Genomic DNA, 27,808 nt, shown 5'->3' on the forward strand with positions numbered 1-27,808 from the left:
ATAAAGAACTGTTATTCCTGCTCCCATATGGGTTGCCTGAGAGCCCCTAATTTAAATTTTATAGCAATTCAGAGGGAAGGGGTTTACATTTTCCATTTCAGGGAGGCTCCTGCCTTCCTTAGCAGGCACCTGTCTTTCCAAACCAAGACACATCTGCAATGCAAAGATGTCTGGAACAGCAACTGTGAGCCCAAAAGGTGGCTCGGGGTACCACCAAACCTACTCCTCAGGGTGTTCATCACCTTAATAATACTTCTGCAACTTTGCCAAGTAAAAATGGATGTCCAGAGACATCTGAATATTGATCCAATCATTGCACAGCCCAACACAGAGAAATCCAGCTACTGTCACTTTATTTGTCTTCATGCCTTGTGGTTCACTACACTTGTTTACAATACAAATACACTATTCAATACAAAATACTCAATGACCATATATTAGTATTTTTCTTCATAGTATCCCTGAAGTGCACAGGCCCTTCCTTTATAAACAATGTTGCATAAACGGCTGTACATGAGACAGACACTCCTAAAATGAAGCTCGGTACTGAAAGAAGCCAGGAGGGGACACTTGGGACGTTTCCCTGGGATGGGTTTAACTCTGGGACAGATGAACAGCGATGTCTTTGCTGCTGTGGAAGGCTGTTTTATGCTATTCCCACCTCCAGGTTCTCATCCCCCAGTGGCCAGGAGCAGACATGCAGAGTGGCACCTGCCGTTCCCTGTTCCAGCCCTTGTGTGCTGTGGCTGCTCCCTGTGCAGGGCAGCCGGAGCAGCCCTGGTCTGACACTGCTGTCTGAGATTGACTCAGCCAAATTAACGCAGCCCTGGGGCTCCCACTGTGGTCCCTGCACCTCCTCTGGCTGTGGCCAGGCCTCTCTCCCACCCCACTCCCTCACTGCACCTTGGGGGAGCAGAACCACCCTTGCTCCTGCCCTGCTTCATTCCCAGGCACGTGGTGGGGAAACAAAGTGCAGTGGCACAAAGGGAAGGTGATGGGACAGCTGGGAAGGCAGAGAGACAGGCATCCGAACCCAGTTTACCTCAGCAGCTCATGGAACCACCTACTTATCTTCTATAGGAAACCAGGTAACATCCACATGGAAATAAGCCATTTTCAGGGTTTTCCCCCAAGCACTGGGTTTTTCCCCAGTTGTGCTTTACATCCTGTAGATCAAAACTGCTTCCCGCTTTTCCACTGCAGAATGAGGAAGACATAAATCAGAACATCATTATTGCCATTACAAAAGATTAACAGTCTTAAAACAAGTTCCTTAAAAATATACAGTGTGTCAATAAACTATAACTTGAAAAATAAGTCGTCAACAAAAATGGGTAAGAGGGTTAAAATAACTTGAATTTGTTTTTCTAGCATGGAGGGGTTTGATAGAGGAATTTGGGATTTACAGAGTGCTTTGGTCTGGTGAGCCCATGGTGACTTAAATCCCTTCTGCTCCCTGCAGCTCTGAGTACTGAACAGGTGAATTGTCCTAGACACAGAAATTAAAATTTCTGGTTCATGCTTATGGCAACTGCAGCCTGAATACAATCAACGGAGCACCCTTTGGTCCAAGCAATTAATGGTAGTATTTGTTTTCTAAGAAAGAGGACAGGCAAATGCTCCAGGTCCTGTTTCTAAGTGAGGAGATTTGATTACCAGCAATATTTACAGAACAGTTTTTGCAACCTGGGGTACTGTGCTTGGACAGCACACAGAGATACCAAACTAAATGCTTGCTGTGGGAGAGCTCAGAAATTGTATGGTTTTAACATTAAAAATAAGCCCAAACTGGATTTATGAATTCCAAGAATTAGAGAGAGGGATTAAAAAAAGCAACCAACCAACCAAACAACAGTAATACAAACAAACCCCAAAACCCCAACTCCAGCCAACCAAGAAAACCCAAACCATTAAAGAACCCACAACAAAGCATTCTGCACTGGAGACGCTAGAGGGAAGCTCACTTAAAAGCAGCTACCAGTGCTGAACAGTATTTGTCTCAATGCACTGTATTCAGCAGACTGGAGAATTTCAGTAGTAATTCACCATTTTCCCTGATCAGCATTATCTCTTGCATATTCCATAGGTAAGAAGCAGGACTGTGTTTAGCTCCTTCATTTTTTTACAACTCCCATTCTGTAAGAAATTCTGTGATAAAATAACTTCACAGCACAAGCTCAAAGCAGTAACCACACCCTCACCATGGCTGGGAGGCCCTGCCTTTCACACCTACAGACTTAAAATCATCTCTTGCTGCTTGTGCTTTTTAAGTTTCTTTAGAAATTCCACCTTTAACATCACAACCTGGCAGCTTATCTGCATTTGAGCAGCATCGAAGCTGCTGCTCTAGATGCAAGAATTAATAATTTCAGCTAGTCAAAGATCATTAACTTAGCAACTTTTTGTTCTTGTGCATTCTTTTGAAAACACTCATCAGTAAACAGGTCAGCTTCTGCCCTCAGTAATTTTGTAAGACAGCAAAAACTCAGAGTGTGCTCCTTTCCAAAGAAAGGCTAAAGAAAACAATGAGGAGTTCAGGTCTTCTGAAAATGAGAAAGCTGGAATACTTAAATGAAAATTGCTATTATATGTGAATAATGTCCTAGTGTAATAAATTGTTCAGATGGTGCTTGCCTCCTGAATTAATCAGCTTTCCTGAGACTCGAGAAACTGCCCCACTGAGTTTACTGAGCTAGAGAGAGCGAGCGACTGGTGTGACACTAACACAGTCCTGAGCTAGACAGAATCCCTCCCCAGTGGCTATTTCACAGCAAGAGCTGTGAGCCTAATAACCTGGGAGATGACAAATACCCTCTTAGCTCAGCCTAAAGAAACCTGTCAGCGTGACCCTTGCTATCCCCCCTAACCCATGCAGCAGCAGTGGGATGGATCTCTAGTAGATGAACATGAAATTCAGAGCAGCCCCTGACCCAAGCTTCCCAACAAGAGCACAGCCTGTTAACCAGTCACCACATCTGCTTTTGGCTTTGGTCTAAAAAGAGGATTTAATTCTGGGTATCAGAGGCATCAGAAAGGGAGATTAGGAGAGCACACTAGTGCTCCCCCTGCAGTGTGTTTTGTACAAGGGGGCTGGCCCAAGCCAAATCCTCCGATTTCAATCTGCCCAACCCAAAATAGGAATTCTGGTTTGTTTCCTAATGAAGACAGGAAGCTTACCTCAACGTTTGGATCCAGGGCCAGACTCAGGGTCACTTCACTGAAATGAAGAGTCTCAGACTGAAGAACACCTTCCCACTCCTTTGCTGACGCTCCAGTACTCCCATTTCTATGGAAATAAGCACCCCTTTTTTTGGATAGCGATCATGCTAAAACAGCTCCTCCCAACCCTAAGCTGAAGTTACTAATGCACATCTTTACACATGAATTATTTCCTACATCTATGTTTTGACAATACACTTAACTGGAGTATTTTTCATGCACGGGGCGTACAAAGTGAGTCAATGGAGTGTTTGTCCTTAAACCACTATCATACATGTATTTTGCCAAAGGAAAAAGGGCTTTAAACCCTTCAGTACAGACAGTATCTGGCTTCCAGACAGTGGCACAATGTAGTCTTCTGCCTTTATGGTGTTGTTCATACAGTGTACGCCAAAGGCTACTTCAAACCTTCGAGGTATGCAGGTGGCTGTCCCTTTTCAGGGCACGGTGAAAGTCTCTCTCATAACCATGGTCCTTTAAAGCTTCACCTTGATTCCACTTGACATTTCCACGTTCCTGATGAAGGGCATCCCTACTTTTGTAGGACAGAAGGAATTTTAAAGGGCTTTACTCGGTTCTGGTGGTTAAGCACAGGTGAAGAAAAACAAACCAAAGAAAACCCCGGCCAAACAATGCCTGCCCCTGAATGCCTCGTAGCATCTACACCCATTCTCTGCTTCCTCTCCCTCCCCGTCAAGTGATGCAGTGTGACCAGGGTTTTTCCACTGCCCTGCCAGCACCCTCACAACACTGTGCATTCAAGGACTTTTGAAGACTGGATTGCAGCTGGACCAAGACTGGAGAAGGTGCCATTGTGTCACCATTCAGCACTGTCCTATTTCTTTATTTTGGTTTGGATAGAGGATGCTCTTCCCAAACCCACTACAAGCCCTGCCAGCAGCAGGAGACCTCCAGGTCTTCCACAGCAACAACAAGTTTGGCACAGGAAAGCCCAGACATGAAACACTCATGGCAGTGAGCCGCGGCTTGACACGGAAGCGGAGGACGCACAACTGGGAAAAGCTCACAGGAAGGGCATGACGACAACCATGCGGATGAGTTGATGCAACAGCAGCTGGGCCTTGCAGTTAACAACAGTTCCCTGCATCCGCCCTCCCCCTCGTTCCTTTGACTCTGCTGGGGCCCCGGTGGTTTGAAGCCTCTCGGGTTGGTAGAAATTACAGCCTCAAGGGTGGCACTTTTGGAGCAAGTTTGCACAAAACAGGAGGTGATGCTGTCCCATGCCTTGCTCGCGGTGTGTTGGGTAATGGGACATCTCTTCAAGGCTCAGGGGCCACGGGGGGGAAAAGTCAAGAGAGGTTTGAGGCTCTCAGGGCCCCTGCTGGGTTATGTGGCTCTTATTTCTGAGGACAGGGTCCTCGTAACTGCTAGCACAAGGTGCTGTGGAGCTTTCCAAGGGCAAGCCCTGCTGCTGGTATCCATAGTTGACGTTCCCACAGGGGAAGTGGCGGAGCCTAAAGAGAGGCACTTCTTTAACGCTTGCGGTTAGGGAAGATGGCTCTAAGAGCAGGGAGGAGCCTGGCAGCCTGCCAGTCACAATGTTGGGCCCCACAGTACAGTTTCCTTCCTGTCCCAATTTCTCCCTCTCGGGCCTCTCCTTCTCCAGCAGAGAACTGTTTTTGCTGGCCTGCTTCTCCGCAAACCAGGAGCCGTAGGTTGGATTCCAGAGGTTGGTGGGCTTGTTTCTGGAGCCCCGGCTTTTGTGAAGCTCAGAAGGGGGATTGGACTGGGCATAGGCCATGTTGATGTGTCCTCCCCCCGTGGCTGACTGCACCTTCCCTGGCGCTGGCTGTTCCAAGGCTCCCACTTTCCCTAGAGATTTTCCAGCAGTGATGGCTGATGCCAGGGGTGGTGGAGATGGCAGGGTTTGCTTGTCATCCTTTCTGTCTTGGTGTGTTGAGACCAAGAGAGGAGGAATTCCTTCTGGATCGTCGGGGCGCATCGCCACCTTCTCCTCCTCCTCAGCTGACGGGCCGTATTCCACTGGCAGGGCGGTGTTGATGACATCGGGATCCTGCCCAAGGGAACAACGGGAATTCCTCAAAGCCTGCAGCCATCACACATCTAGCAGCTGTCATGCTATGGTCTCAACACATCCCACCACCCAGAGCCCACATTCCATGAGGAGGGGATGCAGACAAAGTGGAGTTAGGTGTGAGATGCAACAGGATATCCTTAAAATCCAACTCTTTAAAAGAAAGTAACCCTTAAACTCACCACAGAACAGCAGAGGCACAAAACCAATGAAAAGCATTTTTTATGTCCAGCAAAATTTCCTGTGGGAATGCTTTTTGGAATCTCTATCATCTCAGAGTTCATAACACTCTCAGATAATATTGAGAAAGTTGGAACCATGTAAGTATCGCCTACACATGAGAAGGGAGGAATGGGAACGCAGAGTGAAGACAATACTGGCAGACCCCTTGAAGCCTGAATCCACAGGGGCTGTGGTTCTGAGCTATTTAAGCAGTTTTGAAAATTAAACTGAGAGAAAATGCAGTGATCTTGGCAAACTTTACTTATTGCTACAGATAGAAAGAAATGCCTCCCAATCCCAGGATCCAAACACACATAAAAAACAGATGAGGCTTCCCAAATAGCAGGGGAAAGCAAAGTGACTGAAGTGAGCAACAGTGAGATCATACAAGGAGCCTGCGCTGATGCAGGCAGGAGAACATTTTCCAAACTGCTCTGTTCCTCACAAGCAAACTGGTGGTAAAACAAATAAGTAAATCAGATTTTGGCCTGGAAAGCCAGGCATATCTTTTCCTGTTGCCTAGCCTAAGAATCCCCACTCCTTTAGCCTGGCCATCTCTCCACCTGCCTACTCCAGTTCTGTCAGATTCAAAAAAATTGCCAACAGCTGCTGAAACCACCTGCACAGGGTGCTCTGAGCTGGGACCACTTCTGTTCAGTGCTGACGGTGCCTTAAGGGTAAACACTGGGGTGGAGTGGCTGGGATGAGGCATGTGAAAGCAGCGCAGGTGCTGCCCTGTCTTTGCTCTTTTGCTTGTAGGAATCTGTGCCTCTCTAAGCAGAAGCAGGGCTACAGGTGTGCTCTCTGTAAAGCTGTGTCAGCCTGTGCCTTTCAGCAGCAAAAGACAAGAAGGATCAAGCACCTGGTGAGGTGAATATCCCAGCCAGGGGTCCCAGGCTGACATCAGTCTCCCTGGACTGCTGACTGCATAGTGCAGTGCTGCCTCCTTGAGTCCTGGCTTGTCTAGAGAGCTCCTCAAGAGGAACCCTCTCCACCCCTGCCATCCGAGGTGAATGAACACGGATACCTGAGTGCAGTACTCAATCCTCTCCAGGATTATGGCAAAGTTTGGCCGGTCCTCAGGCTGGTGCTGCCAACACTGGGTCATGATGCGATAGCTGGAAGGGCAGAACAGGAGATGGTTGTGAATGGCAGATCCCGTGGGATGTGCCAACTGCTCATGGCAGCTTGGGAATCACAGACATTCAGCACCATTCTTGCTCCTAATAAATGAGAGTTCTCTGCCTTCCCTGGAGTCGGACAACTGATGCTCTGGTGACCACTGGAGTGTGACCCCCAGTGGGGTGAAATGCACAGTCTCTCAGAGAAATTACTCATCCACCTGAAATCCCTTGCACAACACACTAAAGGTAGGCAGGGCTACAGATAAAGGAGCCCAGTTTTCCCTGCCTGTGACCAGTCTGATGCACTGAAGTTTCACAGCTAACCTAAGACAGAGAAATATTGTGTCATCTTTGACCAAACAAGCAGTGGCCAGGACTTCTCCAATGGGCCCTGAATTATTCTCCAAAACAACAGAAAAATTAAATATTAGAGAAATCACTGGCACTAGAGTTTAATAAGGCAGATTAGCCATGATTAGGTCAATCTTAAAGGTCATTAACTTTTGAGTAGAGAAAAAGCATTTGAAACAGAAACTTAGCTGCATGAATATATCAAAGTTGTAGTCTCATACACAGGGCCAGGGCAGTTTTTAGGTGGATCCATCCTTCCTCCATTGGTGACAAACTCCAGAACCTCCTGGTTGCTTTTGCTGGGGTAGGGCATGTATCCCAAGGAGAATATCTCCCACAGCAACACGCCAAAGGACCTGAGTACAGAAGCAAAGGAAAACAAAGTGAGGGATACTGGAATGACCATCACCAGTGGACAATGCCCTTATGTTCAGTACCATCAGCATTGCTCTTGGCAACCTTTAATCAGGCAGCTGTAGGATTCAGACATAAATAAGCTGCACAGTTGTAACAGTGAACTTTAAAGCCTTTTATATAAAATACCAGTAGTTGACTGCTAGGTGAGTGCAGCCTGTGATGTAGGTAGGTAAACATGGTTGCTTTGCCCTTGTACTCAGCACTGCTCAGCTGGAGGTAACAAAAGTGCAAGTCAGGTTATCCTTTTCTGAGACACTGACCAGTGCTGGAGACAGAAGTTTTGGCAAAATTTCCTCTGGAATAGCTACTCTGCATGAAATATCCTAGTGAATCCCCACTGGTGCTCCGAGGCCCACAGGCCCCACCTGTCACTCAGAGAACAATGAAAACACTCCCCAGCACACACAGCCCTGGCCTGGGTGCTGTGACCTGCAAAGCCCTGGGGACAGTGCCTGGGACAGTGCCCCTCCAAAGCATTCACCTGATTTAATTCACATTAAAGCTGTAGAGAGATGTGCAGCAATGGGGAACTCCTCTGCTTGGTGCTGAGACAGGCAGAGCTCAGCTGTACCAGCATGTGGACCTCTCCCTTCTGCTGGGGCTCGCTCAGGAGCTGTGTCCTGGCCACCAGCCCCTTCCCCCTCCACACACTCTCTGAGCTCTTGCCTCCTGCTCTCCCGATTTTCTGGCCACTCAGGAGCTCCAAGTGCTGCTGTAGGCCAGGAGAAAGGCAAAACCCACAATGCAGGACTCCTTTCTCCCTGACTGGCAGGATGGATTGTGCCTGCAGCCCCCCCATGCTGCTTTCCTCAGTGTGGAACTGATGCTTTCCTGCTGGAGCAGCACCTGCATCTGCTCTGCTCTCCCTTCCCTGCAGCCCCCACCTCTGCACAGGCCTGACCTTTCTGCTCCCTTGTCTCCTCAAACACTGCTGGCTCTGAAAGACCCAGCTTGTCTTTTTAGTGTGTGAGAAATGAACAAGAACATGTGTTTTTTACAAAATATTCACGGTTTACAAAAGGGGTTCCAACACGGGCAGACGGGACAGCAGAGGAAAGGAAGCGCACCATGTGTCTGTTTTTGATGTAAAGATCCCTTCCATGAAAGCCTCAGGAGGCATCCATTTGACAGGCAACATTGCACAGCCACCCTTACGATAGTAGCTGGCTCTGCAAAGAACAAACAGAACAAAAGAGAACAAAAGAGAACAAAAGAGTCAGCCAGGGATTCAGAAAATGCCATCACTATGGGATTTTTGTAATTATAAATATTCAAATGATGAGCCAGAGGAGAGACTAATTTAGGTGGAACAATCTAAGTGCTGGAATGACCTGTTTCTTCTCAAAAAAGTAGTGGAAAAGAGCAAACCATGGAAGTGATGTTTAGTCTACATCACTTCAGGCCTGATCTGGTGAACCAGTTATCCTCATCCTCCTAGGGAATTACTAACACAGTAACTGCTGCTGGCAGAGCTTCCTCCTGCCCTTTTCAACCACAGCAAGATCTCCTCACCTCATCTCACACATGGTCATTCTCGGCATATCCAGCATGAATAAACCAAACCTACCCCATATATACCCAGACTAAAGCCCTGTGAGTAAAATCCAAATGCCTTTGTAGGAGCAAGGAAATTGCTGAGGAGGACGCCAGGTCATTAAAGCTGGGACAGTGACACAAAAATGTTCCTGAGACAGGAGTCACAACAGTCCTTTGGAGTTGCTGTCATTTAAAATAAAACCTGCAAGCCCCAAATGCCATGCTGGCAGTTGCAGGAGGCTGCTCATGCAAGCTGCTATCACTGATCCCAGCAGCACAGCCTGAGCATCCAAAGCGTGCTCCTGGACAAGGAAACACATGCAGGCTTCAGAGGCACCTTTGAAAGCTCAGCACCAAAGTGTTCATTCTTGGCAGTCAGTTTGCTGATTGTGTGAGGGTGACAGATGCTGCTTTGTCCCAGCAGAGCCCCATCTGACAGTGGGGCTGCATGGGGGCTCTTTGTGGAGGGGAAAACCCAAGCAGCTCTGATACACTTGGGTTTCTGAAGGCAGCACTCTGTTTGCAGCACCTCAGGCTGTGATACTGTCAGAGCTCAAGCTGAGCAGAGCCAAACCTGGCTTAGTAATTGCACAGGAGAATCCCCAAGGAGGAAAAAAAAGAAGGCAAGGCACTGGAATAAACTGTGCAGGTGACTGAGCACGAGGCATTCCTTCTTCTGAGTCAGGGCTAATCAATTCCTCAGCACAGCAGGGTATGGAGCTGCACTTCTAGAGGTGCTCTGTGGAAGATGAAACATCAAACTGCAGCCCTGACTGCTCATGGTCATTAAAGATTTTCTGGCACTTCTTGCAAGAGCAAAGGTAGTTAACCCTGTGTCCTGGCTGAATTCCAGTTTGGGTGATTACATTTTCCTGACCTTCTGCACCTTCCTCCTTTAGCTGCAGTAAATCGAGAAAATTTACTGATGACACCAAACCAAAGGTGCAGGGGGAGCATCAAGGACAGAGATTAAACTCAGAATGATTTGGGATCACAAAACAAAGGGGCACATCAATGCCATTCAGCATGGAGAATGTAAAAAAGGAAACTGAGGACAGAATCTAAGAGGGAGGGAAAACCTTCCATGACCATTAGACTTCAGTGCCCAGGAGAAAACCATCCAGGACAGTTCAAGGCATCAGCTGGGATTCACCAGGTTGGCATCTCTCCACTCTCAGCTCACCAGGGTTACACAGAGCAGCACAAGAGGCTGCACAAACACTGCTCCTCCCCCATTTCAGTGACCTCCCACGTGCAGGTGCCCTGGGCTTGGCTCTGCTACCTGTAAATGTCCCGGGCCATTCCAAAGTCTCCAATCTTAGCCACTCTCCCAGGCCCTCGACAGGTAAGGAGGCAGTTCCTGGCAGCAATATCCCTAAAAGGAAAGGGAAGAAAAGAAACAGAAAGAGAAGAGCCACTTAATCATTTGACAGTTTTTCAAATCAAAAAGAAAACAAAATATAGTACCTACTTTCCTGAGCTGCAGAGAACCTAAACAGCCAGAAAAGTCAGTGTTTGTGGACAACTGCAATGTCCCCAGTTCCAATCTATCCCCATGGCAGGAACAGTTTTGTTCTTTAACATTTTCTCTTTAAACTTCACATAACATCTTCCAGTTGAAAGGGTGAGCCTCCTGTGAGCCTCCCTTCACCCCAGGAGTTATTTTGATGTCTCTAAGGAGTGCAAGAAGAGGAGCTGATTTCAGAATGTACCAGTCCCAACATCCAGCTGTCTGGGCAACGATCCACTGATCTGTTCCTACTGTGCTTGTTCAAGTGTTGCCAGAAGGCTGTTGTACTGCCAGAGACAGGCGTCAGAACAGTGTGCAGCTGTTGCTCTGAATACTGAAGCTGTGGACCTGAATCTGTGTATGCAGGTAAAGCTCCAAGCTCCACCTCTGCTGGGCTGGAGTAAACCTTGAGGTCTGAATAACACAATGGCACAACTTGTGGTGACTCTCAGAGCTGCAAACTGCCACCTCTCTGCTCATCTCTACTCTACAGGCAGATTCTAGGTGCTTGCCAAACACCCTGTCTACAGGAGCAATGGTCGCCTGATGTTGCCCTTCTGGCTGTGCTTGTATAGGCACTCTTTGAGGGGGAGAAGAAGCTTCCAAAATGAGCAGACAGGCACTAAATAAAATTCATGACAGGGAGAGCTTTAAAGACTTCTGTCACAAGACTGTGTCCATTTGCAGAGTAGCCAAATAGGCTGCACAAGTGCAGGCCCTGAGACAGGGCTCAGGATCTTTGGCAGAACAACAGACCTTTGCCAGCCTGACTTATAGCAGCTCCTCTCTTTATTGCTTCTACGATTCTGATTTTGTCTCCCTGGTTTAAAGGTATCCAGCCACTAGAGTGCAGCAGGACACAAACAGATGGAGCAGGGCATTTTGAGGCCCTGCTGGCCTGTCTGCAAGTCCTGCCCAGGCTGGGCTCACCTACCTGTGAATGAAGTGGTTCTCCTCCAGGTACTGGCACCCACAGGCAATGTCACGGGCCACGTGCAGCAAATCCAGCATGGAGAGGGAGGAGGGCTGATTCTGCCAAAAGACAAGGGACACACATGGGTTAAAAGCAGAAATGCGGTGTGATTCGTCACTGCTGCAGCGCTGGGAGCTCTCCAGCAAGTGACAAAGGGATTAGGAAAATGCACAAGAGAGAGTTCATACCCATGAACTATGAAAGGATGTGCAGACACAACGTTACACAGATCCCAGAGACAGAATCAGAACAGACAAAATAGCTGGCTCTGACTTTCCAGTTCCATTGGGATGCCCCTGTAAGAATTTCCCCCAGTTCTCAGGGCACATCTTCTGAATTTTCAGCACGATTTTTGAGATCTGTAGCCTGAACTGTTCTTCACTGAGTTTCTCTGTATTACTGCCAGCTCCTCTCTAAAGTCACCTTGAACCAGGGGAATAACATTTTGTATAATGGCATGAGTCACATTTGCTCTTTCCCTCCTCCACATCTGTGTAGGTTTTATCTTGCCCCTCAGAGCGCTGGCACAGTTTTGTGTAGCCAATGGCTATGGAAGACTAAAACTGCCAACTCCTTGTTCCTGCCCCTGTGATGAAGCCCACAGCCCTTGCCAGGAGGAGCCAGATGCTCTAGTGGAAAGGGCAGGATTCACACTCAGCCCCTGCAGCCAAACCACAGCTGCTGCCCTGAGGTGGGAATCAGTGATGCCTGTGGTGAGATTCAGTGATCCCTGTGGCCAGTCCTGTGGGAGAGGGGAAAGTGCTGCTGCCTGTGGAGTGATGAGAAACAACCGGGTGGCAGTGACTGCTCAGGGCACAACAACCATTTCATGGCAAAGTGTTTATCAGCCTTAGTTATTGCACCAAACAAGCTTATCACACTCCTTGGCTCTCTCTTAGGACACCAACCAGTCAGCCTAGCCCCCAAAAGGCACAGCTGTCCCTGGGGTTCTCACACCAGTGCACAAATCAGCGCAGCTTCTCCAGTGGCAGGGACTGCTGGCTCTCCAGCCCATCTCCAGAGGCATGCTTTCTGTGCTGGCCATCCCACCTGATCTAAACCACTGCAGATTGGGACTGGAAATAAGCCCAGGCTCTGAAGCAGCCACTAGTTAAACAGTGGTCATTGCCTGGTAGAATTAAAAAATAAAAATCAGCCAAATAAAAAACCACAACCAAAACCAAACAACAACAACAACAACAACAACAACAACAACAACCCAAAAAGCCAAAAACAAACCCCCAAAAAATCCCAAAAAACCCACGCAAAAACCCCACCAAACAATAAAACCAAAAAAACCAAACCAAAAAAACAACTTAATGTCCTCTGAAGATATTAGGAAAAAAAATGGCTTCAATACTTGACTAATGAAATAATTGAAAAATGCTACATCTCTGTGTGAACAAAGCCTGTTTTGTTCAATGCAGGGCCATAAACCAAAATGTGATCTCATTCCACCTACCTATACTTTATTATTTACACAGTATAGTTCATTGCATATATATACTTCACTGATTTTTTAAAACACTGGACTGCATCTCCCCTTAAACTTCCCTCCTTACAGAGTAACTATTTCCTGCAAACATAAAGCAGCTCTTTCCCTGCCATTTTGTGGGGAAGGGGGAATAATCTCTTTTACCTCTGTGAGTTAAAGTGACTCACCAGCTACACAAGATGACTACAATAAGAAAGAATGCACATCTTCTTTTTCCCTTGCAGGGCATAACCAAGGGGAAATTAATATCTCAATCTACCCATTCCCTGCTCTTTCGAGCAAGGGTCAGAAACCTGAAGTGAAAACTGAAAAACTGAGTAAAAGCCCAATTCTTTACTCTACAATCGATTTCAGACTCTGGCTATACTGCAAAGCAGTCTGTAGGCTGAAGCCACAAGCTGATTTGATCTGTATAGCTTTTTTCTCTTTTTCCCTTATTTTCTTTTTGCTTTTCTTTCCTTCCTTGGATGAATTCCTTCCACCTTTTATTTGGCTAAATACTATCCTAAAACAGATGTGACTGCCCAGCCAAGGACAATTTAGCCATGTAATTTGTTTGAAAAATGGAGGTTTGGGATTCATTTTGCAAGGGGGCAGCCTTGAGACAAACCAAAGGATTTGCTTTACAGCCTTTGCTCCCCAGATGAATAGATGGTGCCAGCTGCAATGCTCCACTGCTCAGGGCAGTGGGCATGCTGGAACCACTGGTGTGACACCTCCCAGGTGAGGCTGAATCTTGCCAAAGGTGAATGAAATTGTGTGTATTGTTCAGTGTAATCACTGCTCTGTGCAACAGGCTGCACAGCACAAAGGAGGGGAATCATTTATGCATATATGATTTCTCTCCCAGAGCCAAGCTTTGATTGCTGTGCTGTGTGTGAGAAAGATCAGCACTGAACCTCCCAGAATGGACAATTCTGCAATGCTCACACTGAGCTAAGGCTCCAATTCCAGGAGCCTCTGGATCTACCAGGCTGCCTCTCTGCAGATGAGGGGGAAGAGGTAATCCTGTAATAGATGTGAAACTCTATTAGAAATGGAACAGAGAAAGCCTTCAGGGCTGTCAGCCATGGACTCATGGGGAATTTTGAATCTGAACCTTATGGAGAGGATCTATCTGGCATAAATTGATGTATTCCACAAGAATCACTGGTCTTGTATCAGTGATGATCATTCTTGTTTAGAGTCCAGAAAAATCATTACCTATTGGCTGAGCTGAAACTTAATTTTTTACATGAAGAACACAGATGAACAACATGCAACAGTGCTGGCAGCATCTCCATCTCTCATGAAGTTGGATCCTGTGTTTTGATACCTCCTGCAGTTGCTTTAGCTTTCCATTTCATGTCCCTTGCAATGCCTTCAGTCCCCCCTTCCCTTCATTCACCTTCTCCTTCACCATTCCCTCTGCTCCCTTTCCTGATTTTCAGTGTGCCAGTGCACGGCAGCCTGCTGCATGTATCTTGTTCCAAGCCACACAGCTTGTAGCTGGCCAGTGGCAACTGGGGGTCTCTCCAGCATGGTGCTTTCTTTTTCCATAAGCCTTGGAATTAGTGCCAAGTTAATGTCTTTCACACCTCTATTAAGTCCATGCAAAACTAGCGAATGAATTTGATGTTCCTGGCAAGGAAGTGCAAAGAGCAACTGGGGGCTGAAGGTAGAGACTGAACATGTAAATCTCTTTTTTGTAATTAGGCTGAAAGCAAAAGTAGGTGGGAAAGACAAGGTAAAAGAAATTAGCTGGAAAATACCTAAGTGCAAAGTAAATAAGGAGAAAGGCAGTAATTTATATGGTGCTTACTGCAGAGTAAGAAGTGCATCATTTCCACCCACTCAGTCAGATAAGGCTTGTGTTCAATTAATTCCTTTTGGAAGCAAAGCTCATCAAAGCCTCTGTACTTTGCACTGTCCCTTGTCTTTCCTTTCCCTTAATGGCCCTGAAAAGCTGGACATCCAGCCTGCTTTCTGCCTGTCTTCCCTGAATGAGCAACAGGAGGAACAAAGCAGCTCAGGGTTCATTAAGAGCAGTGCAAAGATACATCCACCAGCACTGAGCCACAGGCCTTATGTACAGAGACTCTGTCACACCTCGAGTGTATGCAGAGGGTAAATCCACTTCCAGGGCTGGATCCCATACTTCACAGAGCACAGTGCCCTGCACACATCTCAGTTCTCATCAGTCACAGTCTCCTTGCCTCGCCGTTTGTGAGCCAGCAGTCAAAAACACACCAGAGGCTGATTTCTCAGCACTCACAGGTGCCACTGGCCCCTCAGGAGCTGCCCCAGCAGCCAGATAATGAACTACCCTGTCATCCTTGCCAGGCAGACACCACATGGGATGGTTGCAGAAGCAGGGCAAGGCAAGGGGAAAGAAGGTATTAGAATGGAGCAAAACAGTGTGGATCTGTGTCTGCCCAGAGTCAGGCTGCCCATGTTCACCCAGCTGTTAAAGAGGGAATGGAAACTGCTTTTCTGGATCAGTTCCAGCTTGCAGTACCCATCTGCATCTGAAGCTCAGCTTTCCCAAAGCGTGGGAGACATGGGACGAAGCAGAAAACAGAGGCATCAATCCAAGGTCTGCTTCACTCCTGGGAGCAAGTTAAATGCAGAAACCAGGGAGAATCTTCAAGCTGATGGGAAAAGGCCTTGTGCCTGGTAGTGGTTATGGTTAGTCTCAGGTAACCTCACAGAGGTCAGGGAAGACAAGTGTCTTAGGTTGGAAATGGGGATGTGTATTCTACGTCTGTTAGAGGTGGGGCAGTTTTCTTCTGTTAATTGGGCAGTTTTCTTTATCTCTTCCACAACCAGTCCTTCCTCCAGGAGATACCTTCTGTTAGTGGGCCAGTGAATATCACTGCATGCCTGATAAAATACCATCATCCCACTGGGAGATGCTCCACCCAGGGGGAGGAGCCAAGCATTCCTACCTGGATATAATCTGAGATTTGAAACGTCAGAGCAGCCTTTCCCCACTGGATTCCCAGAGGAGCAGCTTTCTTCTCCACTGGATTCCCAGAGGAAGACCAGGCCCATCTACACCACCACTGGGCCTTCAGAGGAAAGCTCCACCCTTCTACAGGATCCCTGCTCACACAGAGCCACACCTGGCACTGCAGGAGGGCTGCAGCCACCATTTCAATTGGACTGCTGCCAACAACCCTGACCAACAGGGTGTCTGGTTGTATTCTGACTCTGTCAGTAGTTGGTTGGTTTTTTTTTTTGGACTATTGCATTTTTATTTTTAATTTTCCTAGTAAACAACTGTTATTCCTATTCCCATATCTTTGCCTGAGAGACTTTTAATTTCAAAGTTATAACAATTCAGAGGGAGGGGGTTTATATTTTCCATTTCAGGAGAGGCTCCTGCCTTCCTTAGCAGATACCTGTCTTCTCAAACCAAGACAACCAGGAAAGAAGAGGAATGGAAGGAACAACTGTGAAGGCAGAAATGGAGTGAACCATCAGCCTCTTCTGCCATGGGCTTTCACAGGGGTTGCACAGAGCTACTGCTGACAAAAGCAGAAGTTGTGGTAAGGAAGAACTCATGACTGGGGTAGGGCCAAACAGAAAAAAACTCCTCAGATCAGAAGGCTCCCATGACTTCATCCTGTCAAGATTAAGGGCTGTTTCATCTACAAAAGCAGCTGGCTCATTTTACTGCAAGTGGGTAAAAATTCCTGCTGTGCTGGACTAGTGTTCTTGGTAGTTCCTCACAAGATCTGTACCATCACTGAGCTGGCCTCTCTAATTTAAGCAGCCAAACCCCATCGTGTTTCACCTGCCCCTTCCCACATCTTGCACAGCCTGGCCTGGCAGTTTTGAACAAAGCACTGACCTGCAGCATATCCTGTCTGTGCCATTTTACACTGCACTGGGTGAGAGTGGGGACCACATTGCAGAACATGAATTTCCCCATTCACCTACCACCAAGTTCAGCCCATTTGTAGGAGCATCTCTAGGTGCTTCAGAAAAACAACCTGTATTTATAAAGTCTGCTTGCTCAGATTTCAGACTTTCGTTTCTGGGTGTTTAGCCTGCTTATCCAGGAAGGAGCCACTTTATTGCAACCTATTCAAGACTGCAGTGCTTCTGAGTCTCACAGACCATTTTATATGTCTGAAAGCCACACTGCATGGAAAAAGTAAAAAAGTTTATCTGTTTCCAGACGCCTCAAGGAAGAATCTTATTGATAACTGTTAGAGCAAATTTGTGTCTCTCTTGTACTGATAAAATGCAGCATTTTGTCCTCTGTCAAACTAAGAGACAAAATATGAAGCTGGGCCCAGCCTTAAACTTCAGCAATATCTGTGGGGTTTTCTGGCTCAGGGACTCAGAGAAAGCTTTATTCTTCTGAAATACTGAATTCTCTCTAGAAGTCATAATTTATTTCTTCCACATTTCTAGCTGGCTGTCTCTTCCTATTGATGCTGATTTCAGTGGGGAAAATCTTTAAAACTCTGGACTAAAGATATTTTCTATTAAGTTGACAGCTCCAGGCTGGATTGTCTCCTTGCCTATGCCAAACTTGAACTGACAGGTATCCACAGAAATGCATCTGACCAGCAGTTTAAATAATGGGTTTATATTTTTAATATTACTAGCTCAACATTTCCCCCCAGCCGGTAAGGAGAAGGTAAGAGTTGAGTTTAACATTTTATTTTTAGACTTCACTTTTGTTCTTTTTTTAGGTAGTATCTGCAATGTTATCTAGCAGAGTCCAGGGATGAGGCACCTCTGCATAGCCCCAGCAGCATCTGTTTCCTATCCTGCTGGCTCCTGCCTCCAGAGTGGTCCCACAACAACAGAAATTTTGTGACCATCTAAAATGCTGGGAAATGGTATCTGCATAGATGAGCTCTTTTACAGCTAAGTGTTTGCCTCGTGGCAGCAGCTCCCTAAACAAACCACAATTTAGTCTTTCCTCACCGGTCTGGGCCGTGTCTCCCTCAGGAAGGATTTCAGGTCTCCCCCAGCCATGAGCTCCAGCAGGATGAAGCGGGGCAGGGCCTGCAGGCTCACCCCGATGCAGCGCACGATGTTCTGGTGGTTGAACTTGCTGTGGAGACAGGGACACCCAGTTGTGGAGCACAGTAGGAGAAAACATTCAAACCTCTTTGCTGCAGGGAATGTTTTGGCTTTGCATTTTTAATTTTTTTTTCTTTTTTCCCCATAAAATAACAAATCTCAAAGGTAGGGCAACTGCATAAAGCTAAAGCACTACCCCTGCATTCTGTGTCTGTCTGGATGGTGTTGGGACAGACAGATGTGGGGAAGCTGTGGCTTTTGGCTGCTTTTCCTCTCCCTGTTTTCTGCATTCTTTTTGGGCTACAGCAAGACTTGTGGGACATAGGAAGCAGAACATGTCTGATAACAGAGAAAACTCTGCTCTTAATTTCCCCATCCAAGAGGCAGAAGTTGGGCTAGGGCAATGTTGTTCTAAGTAACACACTGACATGGGGATCTGCTTGTGGGGGATGTTTCTTGAGGTCAAGTCTCTAATACTTTCTTATTTCCCCACCTCTCATATGTGATGGGAAAGTAGTTCCATGGATTCTGTGATTCAGACACTGACACATGACGTGACAGCACCATAAAGTCAATGCCATCTGCTAGTTTTGACTAGCCAAACTCAAATTCCTAAGGTATGTTCTCCTCTCTAAGAGAAATAAAAAAAAAATCTTATTATCAATTTTAAAAGCTGGGCTTTAAATTTTTCATTTTGGCAATGAAAACAATGTGGATCCTTTTGAAAATTTAGCCTTTAATTATTTGGTGCCTCTTTGTTTGTAAGAAGAGCAGAAAAGGATGGTAATGCCTATTCTATTTGTGCTAAAACTACTGTATAGATGTGCTGAGAGGACACCACCTGTGAAGAACCTTTTTTTCTTCATTTTGTTGGGCTTTGCAAGCCTACACAAGCTGTGTTGATGTGATTCATACACACCTAATAATGAGAGCTTCCATGAGGAAGTCGAGCTCATCTTGCTCTGAACACACTTCTGGCAATGTCTGGAAAAGAAAGAACAGGTTGACAAGGAGAAGATACTTCAGCTTAGTGATTAGAACACCTGGCACTAACACTGTCTGCAGCAATCCTTCTTTCTCAAAAGAAACCTCCCTCTAAGACAACCACTAGAGCATTGCTAAACTAGACCGTGAAGCCTGTTGAAAGGCTTCAGAATATCAGAACTCCTGGCTCATCAAGGCCACTGTCATCCTCCTCCCAGCAAAGGAAATAGCCCAGAGTGCACAGAGAAGTGTTCAACATATGGGACTCTGCTGTACAGAGGATGAGGAGTGAGATCACAGCTCCTGAGTTCTCTGCAGTTCAATGATCCTACCTTCCTGCAAGACTGGGATCTGTAACCAGCAGCAGAACTGTGCTGCTATGTAATCTCTAAGAGAAAACAAGCCAGCTAGACTGCTGAAGGCCTGGAGAGCTCTACCAGCGTCTCTTAGGATTTAGCTTCACATCCAATGCATATCCATCCTGTAAGGGAGTGGTGAGACCCCTGGAAAACCAGCCATCTCCTACTTGCAGGGTCTTTGATGTATGTGCCAGCAGCTTTTGGCCCTGTGAAGACTTTTGGACAGATTACCAACCAGGTGTAGCATGGGGAGGATGGACAGAAGATGGATTTAGGTCTCATTCCTGCAGCCTGCTGTGGCTCTGTGGGAAACCTTTGCCTATTTACTATCCACAGATCTCTTTTAGTAGTCTCACATACCCATATCCTACAAGCTGTACCCTTGCTGTGATGGATTCAAGTGTTGCAACAGAGCAGCAATATTTCTAGCCACGTCCTTCAGGACTTGTAGCAACGCTTCACTCATCTTCATTGTTACAATGCATTGGGACTCTTGGGTGAAAGGTGCATGAAACCATCATGATAACTCATTCACTGTCACTTACTTTCACAGCCACCTGCAAGGGAGTGGGGTCGCTGGGGATCCCTGTCACCTGACCTTCATATACCTCACCAAAGGCTCCGTGGCCCAAACCCCTGGACAGACCAGAGAAGACAAGAAGGTTTTACTACAGAGAACACACATTATAACACTGTGGACACAGCTCACAGGCTCACAATTTTCATGGCAGTGTAACAGGGAGAACTGGATATCGACAATATGATCTCACCAGACCTTGGTGAGGTCGTTCATGAACCTACATTTTATTTAATTGAAAGGGAAAGCAGTCCATGGAAGTGAACATTCCCCAGTGAAATCGAGCTGCTGGCATTGCAGCACGTAACAGAGAGCACTCATCTATGGCTTTGGTATCAGTGCTCAGTGGTGGGTGCTCCAAAACAGATCAATAAAGACAGGACTTTAGTCTTGGTGTTTACACACCCTAAACACGTTAACAGTTCCCCTGATATTTCTGCATCACCATTAAACAAAACATTGAACAAGAAACTAGGAGGCACAATGATTCTCAAAAGACCTGAATTCTAAACCAAATAACTTTTCCTGACTTATTGTGTGATTCTGGGCGAGTACCTTAGCCAGTAAATGGTGATGACAGTGCTTTGTAAAGCACTCAGCTCTAAGAATTTGTGCTGAGAATTGTTTCTGGCAGTGATCATGTTATGAAACGTACAGTTTATTTTGAGTAAGATTACAAGAAAAAGAGAAAGGAATGAGAGTAATCATACAATAGATCCTGTTCCATGCCCTTGTGATACAGATTTTGTATACCTGTCTATTCAGTCCTCACTCTCTTAACATTAAGTCAACTGGTACAACCACAGCTATTTCACATCAGTGGCCTGTCACAATGACATGGTGAAACATAGCAGAGGATGAGGCTGCACCCCAAATCCTGAGTCCCTCTTAACCCTGCATGGGCTGCACTTTGGGCAGTAGCATTTCCAGCCTCTAAGAGGCATTCCTGCATCTCAGTCTGGGGAAAAGGCTCTCAATAAAGCTCTCTGCTACAGCATGCACTCTCCTGTTAGAGCCAGGTCTGGGCTAAGGGCTGCATTGATTCTGTTCTCTGCTCTATCAGTGGACTGCTTTTGCACGGGCTGTTGCCCTCCTGTCCATATGAACAAGGAGGAACAATCAGCTCTGCTGTTCCATAAGCTCTGTCTGTAGTTTCGCCAGGATATCTCTGTCTGTAGTTTTGCCCACCAGTCTGGGCAGTGAAACCACACTGAGGACTCGTGTTGCCTGTGACTCAACCACTTTGTGTAATAACATTTTGTAGGTATCAGCTTGAGACACCATTCTTGGCTCTGCCTGACCAACCTATTACAAACTGAGGGGATAAGCCAGATCTTTACAGCTCATAACTCACCCTCCTTCCAAAAAGTCCACTTTCCCTTCCCTTGTCAGTTCCCAGCTGTATCCTCTGCTGTCTATTTGCCACACTTCAAAAAATCCTTTCAAAGTCCAAGTGACAAAGGGAGCAGCAGCACAGGGTACACTGGAAACCTCAAGGTGCAGTCCAGCAAGATGTGCAGGAAGGGGGGAATAAGATAAGAGACAGCAAAGCATTGCAGACTGCATAGACTGCTCTGAGCATAATTTTTTTTCAGCACCTTAAGCTTCCCAGTTTTCCAAGGACTCCTGCTTCCACTTTTTATTTTTTTGTGTAACACTGCCTGGTACCAGGGTACTGTCACATTCACAAGCATCCTGCAGTAGAGCAAAGTGTGCAACAACTCAGAATAGTCAAGTTTTTCTTAGGAGACACTTTAAAGCTTTTCAGAAGTTCTCATCTAGACATGATTATCTTGCTGGCTTTATATCCCTGTCTTTTTAATACCGTCTGGCATTTTCAAACCCATTCCTCTCCTTGCAATTGCACTTAAGGATGTAATTGTCTTTACCAAAGACCCCATCAAGGATTTAAAAGAGCCTTCTACAAGCTTCAGCCATCCCAGAATTTCATCAGCTCATGGCAATGGGCCATTCACTGCATAGCCTGTAAAAGATGTAACCGAATTACTGGTGATGACTGTTCAGTTCTCCTCACAATCCCCGGAGATGAACACTGCACCTGCAGAAGGTCAAGGTGAATGCCAAAATCTAGCCCCCTCCACATGACCCTAACTTCTGCAGTTTTACATTTTATGGAAAGGGGTATGGACCTAAAAGTGCACAAGAATTTGCACAGAGCTGTGCGTTCACACCTCTCTAGGAGAGCTGGGACATGTGGGTGAAGGGTGGGGAAGGCAAAAACGGATTTACCGGATGAGGGAGATGTTTTTTCGAGGCACCTCTTTAAGGTCACTAATGGAGGTGGTTTTTCCTGCAAAGCAGTAGTTGGGGTTGTAGTCTGTCATGATGGTGGAGGTACGCAGTTTGCTGAGCTTGTACTCTGGGCTCTGCAGCTCCATCTGCATGGCTTGCAGCTCCTGGTGCTTGCGGCGATACACTAAACAGGAGAACACAGTTAACCACGGCCACAGACTGGAGTTGGGACAGCCCTTCTCACTGGGACTCACTGTGCTGTGGCCAGAAAATCAAACCAGCCAGTGACACTGGTGTATTTCTGTACATCAAATAAGTACAGATAGAAAATGGGATCTGAAGATATCCAGGAACCTTTGATTTATACATCTTACGAAGAAACAAGCTTGCTCACAGACTGTCTGGAAAGAGTAAAATGAATTTCACTTGGAGGCATCTCAGAGTTCTGATGTTGTTTTAATGCTCTATTTAGTTTAACCAGATCTTCCAAATACAAGTCTAGTTTGAAACTTGTGGGAGGTGGGGTATAATTGACTTTCCTAAATCTCACAGAAGTGACTAAAGTGTGAAATGAATTATTGCATCATATTGTTCAAAATGGATAGCCTAACCTGTTTCCTCAGAATAACACATTGTACATAAAAAATGGCAAATTTTCCAAAGCTTCCTCTTTCTAAACAAGAGAGTAGGACCACATTTGAAGTCAGTTTATGATATGTTATATTCCTTGCATCACTTCACTGATACTTCTGCAACACCATTAAAAACCACATGTTGAAAGAAGACATCCTGAGGATACTCCTTGAAATAGTAACTGATATTGCAGGATTTTTTTTCCAAAAGAAGATGACAACCAGGAGCAGGTTAAATCACTATTGATTTCTGTGGGAGCTGGATTGAGTCCAAAGACTGTGACGACAATAGTTATTGCATCTTCTCCAGCAGATGTTGCTCAGGGGAAAAATTGAAGGGGTAAACATGCACTTGCAAAGGCAGATGGATGTAATGACCTATCCACAAACCCTTCCTGTCCTCCATTTTCCTCCTCATTGCCTTTGCTTTGATTTTTTAAATCATTGCCCTTTCCTGAGATGGAAATGATAGGCTCGTTGGATGGAAAGAGGATTACTCTTCCACTCCTGAGGAGTATTTAGTCATTGTAAAAAGGCACTGTCAGAACAGGAATCACAGATGTAGGACCATGTGCATGCAACTGATAACTCCTGAAATTCTTAAAACCGAAACAGCTCTGCAGATCTAATTTCCTGCTCTTGGTTCATCCCTCTCCTTCCCCAGACCACACACAGTGTGGACAAAGAAAGGTGGCAAAGCTGTGGTTTGAATCCCTGACTCCTTTTCATTGATTCAAATCTATTCTGCTTGCACCAGATGCAGGTGAGTGAGTGTTTAAGATAAGGACATGAAAAGGTGAAAAATACCTTTTAGAATTTCAAGCAAAAATGGCAAGAATATCCACATCCTACTAAGGAGCAGTTTGTGAAAGAGGAACCTATGTGAGAGTTTAAGCTTAAATGTCATACATTAGGAGGTGAAATCTGTACATAGGCACACAAATAAAGAAGCTTTTAGGCATTAAACAGCACCAGATCTCACAAAACCAGAAGCAGCTGTGTTCTGGCAGCCACACAGTACAACACAAAAAATCCCGTCTCTTTTGAGATGCAGTCAGTAACTGAAGCCTCCTCGAATTGGTCATTGTGGTTAGAAACAGCTACAGAAATCTGAAGATGTGTGTGGGAAGGTGTCATTAAATACAGTAGTAGCTCAAAACCTGAATCCTTTTGCCTCTCAGGGCCCAATTATCCCTAGCTCAGATCCAGCCCTCATACGAAAATATCTTTTGCAGAGAAACACTCACCTATCATGATTCCTGAAAAAGCCAAAATTAAAGCAGCCACCAATGCAGAAGTCACTACAGACAAGACCAAGGAGAAAGGGAGACGAACCACTGGCTCAGCTGCAACAGAAAGAAGAAATTACACATTTGAAATTATCTTCCAGGAGCCACTTCTTTGCCATCAGATTTTTTTCTGCTCTTCTTTCCATTTACTCATCTGCTGCTCCAACGGTGTAGGAGCAACCTCTGCCATGACCAGTTCTCAGGATCCATGACTTCTCATACCTCATTGTTTCACTTTCCTCAATTAATATCAAGTCATTAAAACAGATGGTTCACTATCAATGAATTAACATGTGAACTCCCTGGGTGCAAAAACAAGACCATAAAAAACAGGGGCAGGAGGTTGGGAGGGGTGAAAAGAACATTACATTGTTTGGGTTAAAGTGCTGCTATCAATGCCAAATCACAGCAAAAGCAGGAGGACTGCAATATATCATCTCCTAAATGCATGGAATCCAGGCAGAAAAACCTGATAACAGTGTAGTGAAGCTGCATCCTCATGTGGGATCATGCTTTTAAGGTTTACTTCACCTTGACAAAATGATCATACGTTTTACCCATCTTACAGGCAGGAATGGTAAAAACACAACAATTTTCCCATGCCAGTGACAAGCTGAAAGCAGGATCCTAAACCCCTGGGGTGACCTGCTCTAAATGCTGCACAAGAATAGGAAGCAAACCCAGCAATGGAGCTCTGAGCACCTGGTTTTGAAAGAAAGGCAAGTATTTAGTTTTATTGACTGTATTTAGTTTTTCTCAGAGAAATCTTGCACAGAATTTCTCACAGTTTCTGAACTTTTATTTTAAATGTCCAATTCCTCAGGAACCATATTTTCCTTCACCTTGCCTTTTTTTTTTTTTTTTTTTTGTTCTTTAAAGAACTGGTCTGAAATTTAACTTCAGCTGGAAAATTCTTTCAGCGAGCAAACTTTCAGGATTTCAGAGCAGACTCTGAACACCAACACAAGCAGACTCTGCTCAGATCTGCCCAGGATGCCAAACACATACTGTAGAGCAAAGCAGCACTGCTGCTCAGTGCCCCAGTCCTCACCATTGATGAGGCTATATCCTGGCAAAATAGCTCTGCAGCATAAACCAGCAGGAAAGAAAATAACATTCTACTGCAGGCAGGTTTAAGAAAGATCAGATAGCACTTTCAGGATGTCTTACAGTCCAAACCAGAGCCTTTGGCCTCGCATTTTCTGTCCCACATGTTAGCAGTACCCCACACACCTACTTACCTGTGCAAGACACACCATCCTCTGCCAACTCTGTGCCTGGCTCACAAAAGCAAATGACTTTTTGAGTCTCAAGATCAACATGGCACTCGTCCATCTCACAGTGACTGCAGTTAAGGTGCAGCCTAATTTCCACCTCTCCGTGCCCCTCTGTCACTAAGGAGTGGATGAAGAAGCTCAGTTAATTACTGCAAAGACCATTCTTATAATTTCCTTGGGTTCACCCTTTTCTTTCCCGGCCTTTAGTCCCTCCAAGATCAATCACTGCAATATCTTCAAAACTTTCTGGCTGAATCCACCAGGCCAGAGTGCATCTGTATTTGAAAATACTTCTGGCTGTTCTAAAGGAAACTTTTTTTTAATGAGTAGATTTTTTGTTGTTTTTTCTCGGAACTCATTGCAAACATATTAAAGACACTAACTTCTGGGAAAACACAGGTTGGAGTTGCAGTATTTATCACTCCCATGCACTGCTGGGCAGCACCTGGATATTTTACCAAGGGACACTCTAAGGAACTTGTTTGCTGGTGAATAGACAGGTATTTTGTCTGTTTCTTTCCTAAAGTATCTGAGCTATGAGGTTCTGTTACCACTTTCCTTGTCCGAAATTATTCTGTAGGGTGGTAGACTGTACTGCTGGGAGTGTTTCCTAATAGGCTTGATGTTTCCTCTCCCTGTTTTTTTCCTGCTACTTCTGTCTATTTTCTGCTGTATTTTATATAATTTCTGCCTCCTCATGTTCATGACACTGAGCTGTACCCCAAAAGGTTGTAAGGGGTCCTACTATTATTAAAATTAAATAAGCCCAGAGAAGACCTCTGACCAGTATGAATACCTTTAAGTGCTGGAGTGTATAAAGTACCAATTGGATTAATAAAGGACACACCATCCTCCCCATCCATCTCTGGGTCATTGTCCACTGCAGCATTGCCACCTACATCAAACCAGAAGTTACCTTAACAGACTGAGGGTCATAAAACAATAAAACACAGATAAACATGGCAACATGCATGAACTCAGCCTATTTAGGGAGGCATCCAAATGAAAAAAGAGAAAAATTAAAGCATTTAATATATAGGGAATATTTAGCAAGTTGTGGCATGAACTACTGGACTTTAGAACTTCAATTTAATAATGAAGCTTGTGACAATCAATCAATTAGCTCTGTTTAGGTAGACTGGTGCAAACTAAGGCACAACCTTCATCTTTAACCATTTGGATGCTGTGAAACATACAAGCCCCCATTAAAATTTATGTAGCCAAGAGACTGGAAAGCACCAGTACTCCAGAGCTAAGTTAGTACCCTTGCTGATCAAGGCATGGACTGTGTCAGCAGAGGGAATGGATAACCTGCTATCCTTCCTCTCCTTTGCACCCTGAAAGCAGGGTGGTCCACCAGGAGTGGGGACTGAAGGAATTTACGAGTTGCTCATTTCTGCCTGAGCATATGGAACATACCAGAAGCAAAGTATGGGCAATAGATAACAAATATTAAAAACACATCTATTTTGTACTTCAAGCATGCAATGATTCTCCCACCCACCCAAAAATAGCTTTTTCCCTATAATTGTCTTCGGTGAAATAAAAAAAACATCATGTGAGTCATTCTGTTGGAAAAAAGAAGCATTACACAGGAACATTGGTACAAAACATGCACTTAATCATTTAAACTCATTACTTCCTCTCAAGATTTCTGGTCTACCATATACTTAATTTAAGCTGTGGAGAACCAGGGATTAAAGAGTCCACCACAGTGCAGATGGTTGCAGAAGCTATGTGGCCCAGGAGACTATGGGTTAGTAGAGATCTTGAATCTGGCCCACACCAGTTGTAATCAACATAATGCCATCTGACAGCTGCCCTGAGACACAGAGGCACATGAAATTAGCTCCTTGTTGACTGAAGTCATATTAAGAGGGGTGCTGGCTGGCAGCCTGAGCCTCTGCCCCCAGAGAGCACCTGTGCAGGACCAAGGCCCACCCACAGCAGGGCAGGGCAGAAGCTGCATCCATCCCCTGGCATAAAGCCTGGCTGCCAGCCCCCAGGACCAAAGTCCTCCAAACACAGGTGCTGGCAAAAGGAGCACGTTGCTGTGGCTCCTCCTGCTCCAGCACTGTCACCCCAGTGTGAAAAACTCAGGAATCACAGCAGGATCTTAAAGTCACATTTTGCAGAGAGCAAAGCCAGGGCTGCAGCTGAAGGACTGGCCTCTGGCTCTTTGCTCAAAGCCTCAATGAGTTCATCTAGTGCTAAAAAGGCAACACACAGACATACTAGTACATAACAGTCAAATATGCTAGCTACAGGAGAGTTATCATCAGCATTTTGCTGAGCATTAGCACTAAAGGAGGGGAAGGGACACCTTGAACACGAAGCCACTTTACCTATATATCCTCCGCCTCCTCCACCTGAGGAGCACCCCCCCCCACCCCCTCCGAAACCCCCTCTTGTCTCCCACCCCCACTTCTTCATGGCCTGGGGGCAGGATCTTCCTCCAGTAGCACCTTCCAGCAGGGATTTTCCTGACCACAGGAAGGAAGTGTTATCA

The 27,808-nt window shown here is 45.7% G+C and overlaps 1 protein-coding gene across 2 annotated transcripts; it reads right to left on the reverse strand.

Annotated features, from left to right (window-relative positions):
- Positions 1-343: 343 nt before the first annotated feature.
- Positions 344-27,743, reverse strand: ALK (ALK receptor tyrosine kinase). 2 transcript variants are annotated; one of them, XM_030944439.1, is made up of 15 exons: positions 27,719-27,743; positions 26,096-26,194; positions 25,264-25,416; positions 23,981-24,079; positions 22,099-22,285; positions 19,817-19,907; positions 18,848-18,912; positions 17,830-17,959; positions 11,370-11,467; positions 10,208-10,300; positions 8,457-8,558; positions 7,194-7,328; positions 6,525-6,615; positions 3,178-5,254; positions 344-1,197 (listed from the first exon to the last, which is right to left on the reverse strand). In XM_030944439.1, exons 2-14 carry the CDS (start codon positions 26,160-26,162, stop codon positions 4,550-4,552), a joined length of 2,016 nt encoding a protein of 671 aa, XP_030800299.1. In that variant the 5' UTR covers positions 26,163-26,194; positions 27,719-27,743; the 3' UTR covers positions 344-1,197; positions 3,178-4,549. The 2 variants fall into 2 exon arrangements, with proteins under 2 accessions (XP_030800299.1, XP_030800300.1); XM_030944440.1 differs by lacking the exon at positions 27,719-27,743 and having other exon boundaries at positions 26,096-26,745.
- Positions 27,744-27,808: the final 65 nt, after the last annotated feature.

The sequence above is a fragment of the Camarhynchus parvulus genome, chromosome 3, assembly GCF_901933205.1.
Source record: "Camarhynchus parvulus chromosome 3, STF_HiC, whole genome shotgun sequence".
Taxonomy (NCBI): domain Eukaryota; kingdom Metazoa; phylum Chordata; class Aves; order Passeriformes; family Thraupidae; genus Camarhynchus; species Camarhynchus parvulus.

Excerpts from the sequence above, each read along its gene's own strand:
- ALK (XM_030944439.1), bottom strand. The coding sequence starts at position 26,162 with ATGGATGGGGAGGATGGTGTGTCCTTTATTAATCCAATTGGTACTTTA. Across the intron at positions 10,301-11,369 it reads GAGAACCACTTCATTCACAG|GGATATTGCTGCCAGGAACT; the intron begins GTAGGTGAGCCC and ends CTTTCCTTTTAG. Across the intron at positions 6,616-7,193 it reads AAAAACTGCCCTGGCCCTGT|CTATCGCATCATGACCCAGT; the intron begins GTATGAGACTAC and ends CTGCCCTTCCAG.